This window comes from Vulpes lagopus, chromosome X, assembly GCF_018345385.1.
Source record: "Vulpes lagopus strain Blue_001 chromosome X, ASM1834538v1, whole genome shotgun sequence".
In the NCBI taxonomy this organism is placed as follows: Eukaryota; Metazoa; Chordata; class Mammalia; order Carnivora; family Canidae; genus Vulpes; species Vulpes lagopus.
Genome location: NC_054848.1, coordinates 11,627,661 through 11,642,593, shown reverse-complemented (window position 1 = coordinate 11,642,593; position 14,933 = coordinate 11,627,661). Strand labels below are relative to the sequence as shown.

Below are 14,933 nucleotides of genomic sequence, written 5' to 3'. Positions count from 1 at the left end.
CCATTTTTACAGAAAAATAATTGAGGGATGAGAGAGGTGCTCCACAAGTCCAAACTGTTGTGCTATTATGACATGCAAGAAATTGGTCCTTAGCCCACGATCTGCTCTCATTTTCTGAGTTCCATTTCCCTTTCATCTACGTGGTCTTTAAAAGTTGACTTCTCCAAGGTGCCCTCTTGGATTGATTTTGCATATGAGGGCTCTGTCATTCTTTCCTACCTGTTACAGCCCAAGTCTCTATCTCCAGCTGCAGTTCTTCTCATGAGCCCTGGATCCACATTTCCAACAATATGCTGAGCACCTCTGCCAGGAAGCCAGCCGTTCCCTTGCTTCCAGTACCTTCATGTCAAAGTATCCAGAGCTGAACTCCTTGTTCTACCCACAGCCTCCTGTGTCGGGTATCTCATCTGCCCTTAACAGTTCTACCATCAACTTAGCCTCCCAGGCCAGACACCTTCTCTACCCTGATGCCAAAGTCTTTAAAAACCGCACATCAGATCATGTTACTATTTAACCCTTCAGTGACTCTTGATCACCTGCGGAGTTATGCCCAAACCTCGTCCCATAGACCACATCCAAAACCCACAGGGCTCTGGCCTGTTCCAACATGTCAAGCCCCTCATTCTTTCTCCCTTCAATTTCTCCTTTCAGCACTCTGCCCCCATCCTCAATTCCTCCTTTTTAGCAACACTTGGATTCAAACCCAGGAATTTGACAAAGGCACCAACACACTGTGACCTGAGAGCCAAATCCGCCCACTGTATGTTTTTGTAAATAAAGTTTTATTGGGACACAGCCATCCCTCTTCACTTTCATATCATCTGTGTCTACTTTTACACTTCAGCAGAAGAGTTGAATAGTGGAGACAGACTGACCCACAAAATCTAAAATACATACTATCTGGCCCTTTATGGAAAACGTTTGCCAACCTTTAGAGAATCCAAAATGTGATGGTTTCTTGACTTGAAATCTTTGTTATCTCCTGTTTATCGCCAATGAGTTGCTACTAATTTTCAAAAATAACTTAAACCCCTTATGTAAGTGCACAGTTTTGGATACTGGATAGACACCAAAACTATGAGATTAGTCAATTTTTTGCATCAAATCAATCCAGTTCTTGGCATCAGCTGATGCCATCAAACTAACAACTACAGGAAATCTTACAAGTTCCTACAACGAGAGAAAAAAAAAAAAACAATTCTCTGTGTGTCGTGACAGATGTTAAACCAAACTTACTGTGGTGATCATTTCATAATACATAACAAATATTGAATTGTAATGTTGTCCACCTGAAACTCCACCTGAAAATACAACATAACGTCATATGTCAATTACCCCTAAACTAAAAAAAGGAAGAAAACTAACAACTATAAAAATAGTTGTAATAGAACCAAACCCAAGAATGTTTTGAATGAAGAGATTGTCATTGCTGATGACAACTTGCAATGGATGAGTGGGATGCAGTTGTTATCTGATTTGTTTATCTGAAGTATGGTCTTTCTAATCATACACAATCCTTGTGTTACAGTCCTCAGGGATTGGACGCTGTGTAAATAACCTTTTACTGCTCGGATATGCCTGGATTGGTTTCAGATTAAGAACTCCAGAAATACATATCATTTCTTTCTTGTGATAGAAGAAAATATCACCACCCAGAACTTTCTGAATGTCTCTTTCTGCCCTAGGTCCATTTGTGATGAACACCAATGAAGAGATTTCTCAGGCTATTCTTGATTTCAGAAATGCGAAAAATGGGTTTGAAAGAGCCAAAACCTGGAAATCAAAGATTGGAAACTAGAGCACAAGAACAGATCTCATGCTTTTTAGAATTTTGCCAGTTGTGGCATCGTCCATTCAGCAATTGAGTTTCCAAAGCTGACTGAGCCGGTGCTTCCAAAGCATTCCACACTAAAGTGATAACATGTGATAACGTGCATTTGTAACAAGGCACATGAGATATTTCCTGGTACGTGCAAATAAACCTAATTGTTGCTTCTTTAAACATCAAGTGTTCTTCATTTAGACCCAAGTTTATTAAGCTTCTGTTAAAAAAAATCATTTTGTGTATGTTTCCCTTTTCTGTGTATATGAATGTTTTGTTATTTTTGCGCATGGGTGAGTTTTGTAAGCATATTTGATTGTTTTCTGTGTGTCCATGGCAGTCGATGTGTGAGCATCTGAGGTCCCTTCCTGAGCATTGCGATTTCCATGCAACATTCATGCCTGTGTGCTGGGGTTTCACGTTACAGGTTATCTGCATTAAAATAACAGCAGTCCTGATGGTTTGAGTCAGTTTTCAAAACTGCCCTGCTATTGGTAGGGACGCGACAGGATTACAGCCAAGACTTCCCTGCATTTTCTGCCAAAGTCTCTGTCAGATTTAAGACACATGCTTCCGCAACCTTCCATGAGGGTTGTAAAAAAAGTCTGAATCCAGAATTGGGTTCCAGCCTTCTGTGGCTGCAAACATTGGTGGCCACACCACCTCCTTACAAAGCAACTAGAACCTGGGGCAGAGGGTGGAGAGATTTTTTTTTTCAATTTGCTGGACATGAAATGAATTTAGAGTGCTTTTTCGTGTCAAGTGGAAGTCATGTCCACCTCCTGATTATTTTTGGAGCATGAGTGCATTTAATTTTTTTTCATCTCTCTCCCCGCATAAGATTGAGCAAAAACGTTCCTTGACTAATTGAAGTCATTTCATTGGATTTTGATCACAACTGATTATTTGGGTTTTTTCCATGTGAAGTCTTGGGGTTTCGAACTTTCCTTCTGGAGAATGCCTTTTGAAACAGTTTTCTCTAGCTGCCTGATGTCAACTGCTTGGTAATCGGTGGACATTAAAATACTCAAAATGTACAGACAGTGGGCCGTGGTGAATGTTTTCATGATGTCTTATCTACAGTTGGTGCACAGCTCCAGTTATGAGCATGGACCAGTGAAGGTAGGTGGCTTAATTTTTAATGTGATGCAGAGTTTTCTTATTGGCTTATACAGAGGATTTTCTTTCTTTGCCCCACCATTTCCCAGACAATATAAAAATTCAGAATGCTCCTAGTAGTCAACAGGCTATATCTTGCATTGGTTAATGAGTATTCTGGTTCTTGGGCTAAGATTTTTGCCATGTGTATTTGAAAATGCTGGCTATTTTTTTTTTTTTTTGGAGATGTTACAGAACATGAGTGAGCCTTGTGGGCACTTATGAGATGGGTAAGTGTCTCCTCAATTACATATGCAGATGGCACAGTGATTTTCTAATCAAGAGCTGATTTGTTTTTATGATACGGATAACTGTGTGGGCCATTTATCCAGGTTGTTTGTAAAGCAGCAAACATTAGTTTACTTAATTTCTTTTGTAAATCGCAAACTGCAGTACTTCCTACAGATGGTTCCTATCTGGTTTTCTAAAATACCTATTGCTACCACCTAGAAAAATGTTTTCTTGGAAGTTGTTTGGTCTTTTGCTTTCTGAAACGTGTAAAATTCAAGTAATTGAATCCCTGGTTCTATGGGCAAGCCTCAGAGCCGGATGAGTGGAGAGTCATGCAAAAGAATGAACTGGGATGTTACTGACCGAGCAATATTTCCCCCAGTTTCATGTATTTTGTAGATTGTATTGTTTTCTTCAGCTCTCATTTCGAAAATGGCTTGGATTTAATTGTTTTGACTGAAGCGGTGCTAAATCATCATCAATTTAGGAATTTCTGGCCATGAACTGTCAAAAGTGACCTTGAGGTTTTGTAGCTGTTGTTAGGACATGTGTTTTCAGCAGAGGCGATACCGCCCCCAACAGGAGAAAATTGGTCCTTGGGGTGAAAAAGTCTTAACTCTCCTCCTGCGTGGAGTGCAGATGGACAAACAGCACCTGAATAGACACACGGTATGTCTGGAAAGGTTGAACACTGTGCTGGGGGAGAGCCGCCTTGTCTAGCAGTCTACTAAGTCTTTCTACAGCTAGAAGGTCTTTCTAGCTTCTCCCCCCCCCCAAAAAAAAAGAAAGAAAGAAAGAAAGAAAGAAAGAAAGAAAGAAAGAAAGAAAAGAAAGCAAGCAAGCCTAGCTTTCCAAATTCCAGGTGCACTCAGGAGAGCTCACAGCCTTTCAGCTCCACCTCATTGCCACCAGCCTGCACGCTGCATCTCAATGCCAGATGGTAGGTAAAAAGGAATCCACTTTTGAGCCTACGTGACAGGGGGAAAAATTGGACTTGTTTGAAGCAAATAAGACTTTTCATGCTGTTCAGCTTTTTTTTGAAATCCACAAAACTCAGGAATCCTTTAGATGTGTTGGGTTCATGGAAGCTCTCCTCCCCCCCACCCCCAGCGTTATGCCTGGATTTTAAAAAGTTTCCATTTTACTTTGAACGTTGCTGTATTTGACAGTACAAGAGGAGATTTTGAATTGTTGGAAAGAAATAAAAATGTTTTAGATGGGATCCCTGGGTGGCGCAGCGGTTTGGCGCCTGCCTTTGGCCCAGGGCGCGATCCTTGAGACCCGGGATCGAATCCCACGTCGGGCTCCCGGTGCATGGAGCTTGCTTCTCCCTTTGCCTATGTCTCTGCCTCTCTCTCTCTCTCTCTCTCTCTCTCTCTATCTGTGACTATCATAGATAAATAAAGATTTAAAAAAAATGTTTTAGGTTCTTCAGCTCTTTTAAAGAGCTCAGACAGCAAGAATTCTTTAGGTGTCCTGGGCGCAGTGAGGTTTTACGTGTTTCAAATGTACTGATGACGCATGAACTTATTTCATGGGGCGGTGGAAGAAAGCATTTGAATTTGCATGTGACGAGATGTGTCCTTAAACATGGGAGATGCAACATTAGCTTAGTGATACTATTAGTGATTTTTTCCATACATGTCTGAGTTTCCTTTAAAAAGTGAAGCTACAGATACTGGGCTCATGTCTACCCAACCCCCAGCTAAATTAAATGTTTCTGGTGTGAAGACAAGGGTGTGCCAAAGTAAATAGAAGTTTTGGCATTAGACATGACTGAGTAGCATGAGGGATGGAGAGGTGCACCATTATTAGTTATTAGACTTTTCCTTTACCCCCTTCAGAGAAAATCTAAGAAGAAATCGCTGCTTCATGTTCTTCTTGTTTATTTTTATTTTTTAGATTTTTAAAATTATTTATTATTCATGAGAAACAGAGAGAGAGAGAGAGAGAGAGAGAGGCAGAGACACAGGCAGAGGGAGAAGCAGGCTCCATGTAGGGAGCTTGACATGGGACTCGATCCCAGGTCTCCAGGATCACACCCTGGGCCAAAGGCAGCGCTAAACTGCTGAGCCACCCGGGCTGCCCTGTTATTCTTGTTTAAATTAAAATTTAGTATGGAAGCCTATTTGAGGTGTAATGAACACTAGGATAGGAATTAATTTTTTGCTGTCTGGGATAAAAATCTTTCATTTATGGGACATTTTCAGGGTCCTCCTCAGTAGTAGGTCCATGAGTGTGTTCTCTCCCCTCTCCTGTCTCCCAGCCCCCTCTGCTCCTAAGTGGATGGCAGTGTGGGTTCTGTGTTCTAGGTTGCCCCTTCCTCTACAGTCCTCACTTTCTGTCCTTGAACATTGTCCTTTTCTCCAGCTTAGACTAGCATTGCCTCTACCATAATTATACAAGTCTCTGAATGTTTTTTCTGCAACAATCATGCAGACAACTACCAATACCCCAGATGATTGCACTTGGTGTCACTTGAGTAGGAGGCATCCTAATTTCATTAGTCTTGCCACTTGTATTTAGGAGAGCTGTTTGGGGTCAGCAGTGCATGGGATTTGTGAGCTAATTCTGTTGGAAATTCTCAACTCAGATCTGTATACGGTGTTTAGCTGCTAAGTTTCCCAATCTAGGCAGACCACATTTTCTTCTAGAAATAGGGTTAATCCAATGCCTGTCCTTGGCTCCCTAATATAATCAGATTAACCATCTAGATGGGGTTTTTTCTACCATCTACCATTGGGGATAGTCCTATGTCATTGCACAGGATGTGCATTGCTCAACTATAGGAAGCTTGCATAGGTTCACATCTGTGTGTGACATCCCTGAGTACCTTAGTGTAGACATTCTGGGCATTTGGTAATAAATACCTACAACTTCACCATCCAGTCATTTGCACTGACTGTCTGGCCGGTACTATTTCTGGTTTATTTGGTAAGCAATTTTTGTCATTGGGAATCTTGGGATCTCCTTGAGCATTCCGATGAAACCATCCCCCATAAATCTTTCAGAGTCACTGATGCAGACATATCACTAGAGTGGTGAAGGAATAACCCCAGGTTTTGGTAGGTTTTCCCAACTCTTCTGGCAAAATTTGTTTCCTTCTCCCCCACACTACCTTTTAGCCGCCTCTTTCCTCACTGGTGGGCGAATGTTGCTGGGTTGTTGGAGTCATTCAAACTGCATGTGATACCAAGACCCACTGGAATGTAAGGTACCTCTTCACTTTCATGAGACGTCCCATGGCCTTCATAGCCTTTGTGTCACTGGCCTTCTCCTGAAGTCGTCTCAAGAGTGAATTGAGTAAAAAAAAAAGAGTAAAAAAAAAATTAAAAAAAAAAAAAAAGAGTGAATTGAGTAACAAGAACTGAGTGCGCCTTCCGTATTTCCAGGAAGCATTCCCCTCCCCTTTTTCACTTCCAAGTCATGCACAGGAAAGCCCATTGGCTCTTTTGCTAGTCACATGGCCCAATGAGTCCTTGTTCACTTCTCTTTCAGGCACAGTCCTTGGCACAAAAGACATTTGCAATGTTTTCCATTAATTTCTTCATTTATGACCCCGTAGCTAAGTGTGTTGAATTACATGCTTCTATACACAGATCTGTTCGACCCTAGTTAGTCACTTTTTTAAAAAAAGATTTTATTTATTCATGAGAGATATAGGCAGAGGGAGAAAGAAACAGGCTCCATGCAGGAGCCCGATGTGGGACTCGATCCCGGGTCTCCAAGGATCACGCCCTGGGCTGAAGGCCGGTGCTAAACCACCGAGCCACCCGGGCTGCCCTAGTTAGTCACTTTTAACTGGTGGTTGAAGCTTTTATATCGCCATTACGTATTAGTGGTATTCAGGATACAGTAGAACCCCTGTATCTTACATCTTCCTTGTTTGACTTATTTTTTGATTTAAAAATCCTGATTTGGGCTTGTGGATAAACCTTTACTGTAGACGCCTATGAGCTCTAGGGGGAGAAAAAAAAGACCAGTAATGCTAAATGTTGAGCAAGTTCCATTATGGAACCCCTTTTGGGAGCAGCTTATAAAAAATCGTTTATGGGATGAAAATATAGTATTTGGACATACAAATGCTTCCATGTAGAGCCTGATGTAATAAGATCTGGAACTCCCGGGCACATTTATCACTACTGCAGTTGGCTGGAGGTCCTTGAGAAATAGAGACACACATGACAGTAATGTTTCTGAGCACATTTCTAAACTTAACTCTTTCCTACCACTTGAGATTAGCAGAGGGTGGGAAACTATACATAGGAACATGATTGAGATGAGAGGAGATGAGATCTTTCTCCTTAGGTGGCTTCTATGCAAGTCCAGTTTTCTCCCTCTTGCCACCACTTCTTACAACCTCTGCCACAATACCGGGACATTATAAAACAAAGACACGCTGAGACCTCCCTGCATCATGAAAGCTTTGACTGATCGTGATGTCCCAGTTGGTAAAGGATCTCCTTGGCCTCTCATTAGAATCGAACCGTGTTCGACGATTCATTCACTTCATTGGTGAGCACCTACTATGTCTGGGCACTGGGGTCAGTGCTGGAAATGCAACAGGAAAGAAGACAGCATTTTGACTCTCACAGAACTTACATTCCAAGTGTGGTGGGGAGAGGCAGGCAATGGCAAATCTATAACCTGCCAGGGAGAGCGCCATGGAGAAGATCAAGCAACAGAGTGATGGGTCAGGGAGACCTCTGATTTGATTTCACTTTTGCAGACCCCTGAAGGAAGCGAGGGGGGCAGAGACAACCACTGTGCCCTGGCCATGGGGAGGGCGAGGAGGTGGCTTGGGTGTTTGGGTAGCAGCCAGGGGGCCAGTGTAGCTGGATTAGGGAGAGTGGGGGCCAGAGCCATGGTTGTTGAGGCTGGAGAAGTAACCAGGGCAGATCACGTGGGGTGTGGCTGTGTTCCAGTAAAACTCTATGGACACTGAAATTTGAATTGTGTATCATTTTCATGCATCTTGAAATGATCCTCATCTTCTTTTCATTTGTTGCAACCATTTAAATTCATAAAAAATAATTCTTAGCTCACGGGCCATAGTAAAATAGGCTGTAGGCTGGATTTGGCCCACAGGTCAGAGTTTGCCAACCCTGATCTGTGTCATTATGTGATTTTATCCTCCGCATTGTATGTTCTCAGTACCTGACATTTTTAATTTGTGTGTAAGTTTATTGCTCTGTCATCCTCCACTAGAAGGAAAGCTTTTTAAGAACAGGGACATTTCTCCTCTCTCTCTCTCTCTCTCTCTCTCTCTCTCTCTCTCTCTCTCTCTCTCTCCCTTCCTTTGTTTTTTTGTTTTAAGATGTTGCTTATGCCCAGGGCACCTGGGTGGCTCAGTCCATGAAGCATCTGCCTTGGACTCAGGTCATGATCCCAGGGTCAGGATCAAGCCCTGGATCCAGCCAGTTTCACCCTCTCCCTCTGTGTGCTCTCTCTCTCAAACAAATAAATAAAGCTTTTTTAAAAAAAAAGTTGTTTATGCTCTTTGGCGTTGGCCACACGCCGCTGCTCTGGCCCCAGCTGGAGTTCCTTTGCTTGGGCGCAGGAGGCGCAGCCCAAGGGCTCTTGCACGGGGGACCCTGAACGTGGGAACTTGCATTGTGACTTCACTGTCACAGTCACCTGGTACAAAGCCTGTAAGAGAATCGATACTTAAGAAACAGTCAACAAAACTAAAAGACAACCTACAGAATGGGAGAAGATATTTGCAGATGGCCTATCAGATAAAGGGCTAGTATCCAAGATCTATAAAGAACTTCTCAAACTCAACACCCCAAAAATAATCCAGTCAAGAAATGGGCAGAAGACATGAACAGACATTTCTCCAAAGAAGACATAGACATGGCCAACAAGCACATGAGAAAATGCTCCGCATAACTTGCCATCAGTGAAATAGAAATCAAAACCACCATGAGATCCCACCTCACACCAGTCAGAATGGGGAAAATTAACAAGGCAGGAAACCACACATGTTGGAGAGGATGTGGAGAACGGGGAACCCTCCTGCACTGTTGGTGGGAATGGGAACTGGTGCAGCCACTCTGGAAAACTGTGTGGAGGTTCCTCAAAGAGTTAAAAATAGATCTGCCCTACGACCCAGCAATTGCACTGCTGGGGATTTACCCCAAAGATAACAGATGCAGTGAAACAGCAGGACACCTGCACCCCAATGTTTATAGCAGCAATGTCCACAATAGCCACACTGTGGAAGGAGCCTCGGTGTCCATCGACAGATGAATGGATAAAGGAGCTGTGGTCTATGGATACAATGGAATATTCCTCAGCCATTAGAAACGACAAATACCCACCATTTGCTTCGACGTGGATGGAACTGGAGGGTATCATGCTGCGTGAAGTAAGTCAATCGGAGAAGGACAATCATTATATGGTCTCATTCATTCGGGGAATATAAAAAACAGTGAAGGAATAAAGGGGAAAGGAGAGAAAACGAGTGGGAAATATCAGTGAGGGAGACAGAACAGGAGAGACTCCTAACTGAGAAATGAACAAGGGGAGGTGGTAGGGGAGGTGGGCGGGAGGACGGGGGGACTGGGTGACAGGCACTGAGGTGGGCACTTGACGGGATGAGCACTGGGTTTTATGCTCTATGCTGGCAAATCAAATTCCAATAAAAAGAAAAAGAAAAAAAAGTGTGTGTGCACCGACAAGGCCTGTAGGATTTTGAGACACCCAGGCTATACACTGCTGCATTGAAGAACCTCCGACACCTCCTCTCCCCATGGCTTGTCTGATTTCAGCTGTTTAAATTCTGAAGCATTTTTGCTGAGGCAGTGTACTCACCCTGTGGCGTTCTCCTGTGGGGAGGAGAGGGTTCAGACGCGATATCGAAGAATCCTGGAAGGGAGTCCCCTTGCCCATAGTCTAGCCAGGTGCCCACAGAGAGACGGGCAGGGCAACGTTGGGCCACACGGCGGATCTGGATCAAACAGGGACGCCTGGGTGAGTTCCTTTATCTTTGGCATCCCTGAGAAGTGCGGTGTTTTCATCTGGTGATTTGTGGGGATGTGGGAGATGATGGCAAAGGACTCTGGTTTGATACTTTGTCAGTCCGCATAGGCCAGAATATGCTACAATAACAAGCAACCCCCAGATCGTGGTGACTCTAAACGGGTTTATTTATTGCTTGTACCAAAGGACTGTCCTGGTTAGTTCAGGATCAGCTCTGGTTCAGTATGAAACTGGCTGAGCATCCACATCTTGATGGTCCCTAATCACTGTGACAGGGGGCAGGAAAGCCCCAAAGAGTCTTTCCTTGGCAGTTAAATGCTCTGGCCTGGAAGTGACACACGTCACTTCTGGTCACAGCCTCTTGACCCATGGCTCCATGTAACCACAAGGGGCCAGGAAGTGCAATCCTTCCATGTGCTCAGAAGATAGAAAGCTAGAAATATTTGGTGAACAATGTAAATGACTAACACAACTTCGATTGCTTCTACATGTTTCTGAACATATCTTTGAGATGGGAAACAACCATGGTTGGATACTGAAGTAGAGTTGCTGAAGGAAGACACTCAAGTTTATTTCTGCTGTTCAAGAGTAGGCTCCTTTTCCCTGGAAAAAGGACAGCTGTACGTTCAGTTCAGTAAATATTTGTGGAATGTCTAACATGTGCCAGGCACATGAGTGGAAATGATATTTTTATAAAATAAAGATGTCTTAGTTATTTTCATGTCTTACCAGCAGCTGAGGAGTTCAGTTTGGCCTGTGGGAAGGATAATTTTAATGCCTGGAACTTTAAGTAATAATGTAACTTTCAAAAAAGGTTTTATTTATTTATTTGACAAAGCACTAGCAGGGGGAGCGGCAGGCAGAGGGAGAGGGAGAAGCAGACTCCCCGCTGAGCAGGGAGCCCGATGTGGGGCCCGACCCCAGGACCTTGGGATCATGACCTGAGCCGAAGGCAGACGCTTAACTGACTGAGCCACCCAGGCAGTCCTATAATGTAAATTTTTATGAGTCTTTGTTGTTGTTGTTGTTCATTGTTACCTAAATAATTATAACACTCACATGTTAGAGAAAAGCATTGCTTTTCTGAAATCTTGGTTTGGCTAGAATTGTTTCTGGAGAGAGAGAATGACATTTGTGGACTATTGCCATGGCAAATATTTTGTTGCTGCTTATGGTTCCATTCTGGAGAGAGTTAGGAAGGGTGTAATTTTAACCGAATGAATGCCCTGAATTCATCCTAAATCAAGATTCCCCAAAAAGAACAGAGTGGGATGAAAAAGTAAAAGCAGCCTCTGCGATGGTGTGCTTGGTTCGTAACTGCATCATCACAGCAACGCTGGGGCTCACTGGGCATTTTAGACGGTGCGGAGGATATTGGTGAGGAAGAGAAGGAGAGCCATGGGTGTTGACAGGGGACCACTGCATCTTTGGAAGAAAGGAAGAAGGGGACACACCGGGCTGACTGCCAACAATAGAACAAGGCTGCCATGACAAAGGACGTGAGATGAAGATCCTCTGCTCATCCAATGGATTGTGTTACACTTAGGCTGGAACAGGGCTGTAGCAGTTAACTGTTGTCACAATAATGCTGTGTAACAAACCAGTCCAAATTTCAGTGGCTTCAAACACCAATAATCTATTCTCATTCATGTTGCTGTGGGCCAGCTGGGGGTCAGGATCAAGGCTCAAGCCATAGGCTGAGTGTGGGTCTGCCCCCCATGTCTCTGATCCTCCTTGGATCAGTGGACAGGAGCAGAGTCTTGTGATGGTGGAAATGTAGAAGTGTGCACTCCTGAGTACATTTCAGTACGCTGCATCATGCCTTGTAATGTCTCACTGGTCAAAGCAAGTCACACGGCCCAACATCAATAGGGCTTAGAAAGATATTTCTCCCTTTTGGGGGGCAGCTGTGAAGTTGTTTTTTACAATAACCTAATTACCACGAAGGCTTTGAGTTGTTTCCTTACACATTGGGCCCTTGATCTTTTGAGATCAGTGACAAAGAAACTGTAACAGACCTCAGGAATATATACTCTTGGGGTTATTCAGAGCACTCTTGGGTCTTGCCACTCAAGCCCATCCCACACTCATCTGCCCCACATCTCCTACGCACAGATAACGTCTGATGGGAGCAGAGCATGGATTTAAAATGCATAAAAGGAGAAGGCTACCTGGGTGGCTCAGTCGGTCAAGTGTCCCGACTCTTGATATCAGCTCAGATCTTGATCCCAGGGTCATGAGTTCAAGCTCCATGCTGAGCATGGAGCCTATTTAAAAAATAAAACAAAATAAAACATGTAAAGGGGGATGTTAACTAAATTAAATTCAATAAACAAATTTTAAAAAATATTTCGACTTAAAAAATGTAAAGGGGCATAGACATCTCCCCAAATCTCCCCATTTGGCTGGTTAGAAAATCACCCACAGTATTCCTCAAACTGGAAGATGTGGAAGTTTTAGGCATCATAGTCCTCCAGTATTGCCTTAAAAAAAAAAACCCAGACAACTATGCACACACACGGAAATGCATGCATGTGTCTGTGTGCATGTGAGCGCATGCACACACACACACAGTTTCCCTGAGTTTGCAGTTCCTTTCCTTAGTCAAGTTTAATTCAACATCCCAGGTTTCTCATATATATGCATTACAGTACAAAACTACATTAGTAAAAGAGCCACCGGGAGCATGAGGCCCCCAGACGGCCAGGTTCCTGGATTTCAGAGAAGCAGGACCAGGCCTCGGGCTCCCTCTGAGCAGCCCCAGCAATAATTATTTGTAAGCCTGCATTCTCCTCCCTGCCCTTCATTGGGGCACCCCATTCCATTAGGTACCATGTGTTCTGGGGAAGGCCAGACCCTAATAACAGAACACAAAGGTTTAAGAAGTGGGTTGTTTCTTCATCCATCAATGAAGATACATGTAAAGCCAGAGCAGATTACTTCAAAATCAGCCATCTGAAAACACTTCCAAGAAATGTTAAAAAAGAAGAAGAAAAAGCTTGTCCTTGATTTACCCTGGAAAAGTTTTTCTCTTTTAAAGTTTTTATTTACCGTGATGGAAATTTCCTGTCTTGCTCTTGTCCGACACCCCTCTGGTTACTAAAGGGAAGCCAAGGGGGCATGACACAGACCTCTAAACCGCAGCGCAGGACCGGATGCCCTACCCCGAGAAGGGAAAGAAAGGGAATTACCTTTACTAGACGCCTACTGTGTGCCTGGCCCTTTCCTACATAGGACCTCCTGTAATCACATCAGCTCTCTGAGGTGGGCACTGTTAGCATCGCCATCCACAAAACCAGAAAAGGAAACCAAGCCTTAAGGAAGGTGAATAATTGACCTTCAGGCAAAGAGCTAAAAAGGAGTAGTGTCTTGGTGCCAAGCCAGCATACTTTATTGTTTAAAGTCATTAATGTCTTTTCCCTCTTGGCGTGCAGTCCCATGAATTCTAACACACGTAGAGATTTGTGTAGCCACCGCTGGAATCAGGATAGAGAAACAGTCGTTTATGGTCTCCTTTCCAAGTCACACCCTCCCCGCCAGGCTCTGGCAACCTCTGATCTGTTCTCCATCACTATCATTTGCGTTGTTGTTTTTTTTTTTTTTTTTGAGAGTGTCCTAAATGGAGTCATACAGCATGTGACCTTTTGAGATTGGCTTCTTCCATGGCCAATGCCCAGCAGATGCACCCAGGTTGCTGCGTGCACCAGATCATTCTGGGTTCTTGCTGAGTGGTATTTCACAGGATGGACGGGGCAGTTTGCTTAACCACTCACCCTCTGAATGACATATGGGTTGTTTCCAGTTTGGGGACTATTATGAGGAAAGCTATTGTAAACAGTGTAAAGGGTTTGGGGTGAACCTAAGTCCTCCTTTATCAAGGGCAAATTCCCAGGAGTGTGACCGCTGGGTCATACGGTGAACATATGCCAAACATTGTCAGACACTGCCAACACAGAGTTTTCCAGAGTGTTGTACCATTAAAAACCAGTCGCGAACAGTTCAAATCCACCTGGTTCCCTCTCCAGTTAGCCACGGCTTATGGTGTCAGGCCCAGCTTCCCTTCTGGGAGTGTTATTTTCACTTGGGAGCCATGGGAGGCAAAGACCTAAAACGTCATGCTCTTGCAGCAAAACAGAAGTTCTTAAGAGGTGGAGGGAACACAGAATTATTTGTTGCAACCTGATCCACCTCAGCAAACCTACTGCAAAGGGAAATTGCTGACTGCTGCGATGCCCCCGACCCCCAGGGGCAAGTCATAAAACTGTGTCCCCAGGCAACGCTTGTAAATCCCTAAGCAAATCGAGGGAAAGTCGTGTGAAATGTGTTCCCTCCATAGCTCACACCGAAGCTTCTGGATTTTCCCAATATATAGATTCTATTCACTCCACCTTCTTATTACCCAACTTCCTGAAGATATTGCCAACATGGTTGATACAATGACACCAATAGTTTTTGAAAGGTTTGGAATCCCAAGCTTAGACTCACTGCTCTCAAGGGGTCCAGAGAGGAATTTTGCAAAGCTGGTCTTTTTTTCAGATCTAGGAACAGGAGGATTCCTAATAGCATGGGACTGGATGGCCCAAGAAGAGCTCGTCATGGCTCTTTGAGGAAAGTGGTCAGCGGCCCCACTCCGAAACTCCTTGCGGAAGACCTGAGAGTTCAGAGCTGGGATTTGAACCCCACCATGTACTCCAAGCCATGTCCCTGCCCCCTAGGCATCCATGCTTATACTCCTCAT

The 14,933-nt window shown here is 43.9% G+C and overlaps 2 protein-coding genes across 5 annotated transcripts in view; both read left to right on the top strand.

Annotated features, from left to right (window-relative positions):
- The window catches only part of PIR (pirin), a 105,936-nt gene extending 103,934 nt beyond the window's left edge, over window positions 1-2,002 (top strand). For all 4 annotated transcript variants that reach the window (XM_041741711.1, XM_041741709.1, XM_041741707.1 and 1 more), the window contains exon 10: window positions 1,686-2,002. In XM_041741711.1, coding sequence (XP_041597645.1) covers window positions 1,686-1,798 — 113 coding nt within the window. In that variant the 3' untranslated portion in view covers window positions 1,799-2,002. The remainder of the gene's footprint in view (window positions 1-1,685) is intronic.
- Window positions 2,003-2,156: 154 nt separating this feature from the next.
- Window positions 2,157-14,933, top strand: part of VEGFD (vascular endothelial growth factor D) — a 38,095-nt gene continuing 25,318 nt past the window's right edge. The window contains exon 1 of the mRNA XM_041741706.1: window positions 2,157-2,944. Within this exon, the coding sequence (XP_041597640.1) occupies window positions 2,855-2,944 (90 nt within the window). The 5' untranslated portion in view covers window positions 2,157-2,854. The remainder of the gene's footprint in view (window positions 2,945-14,933) is intronic.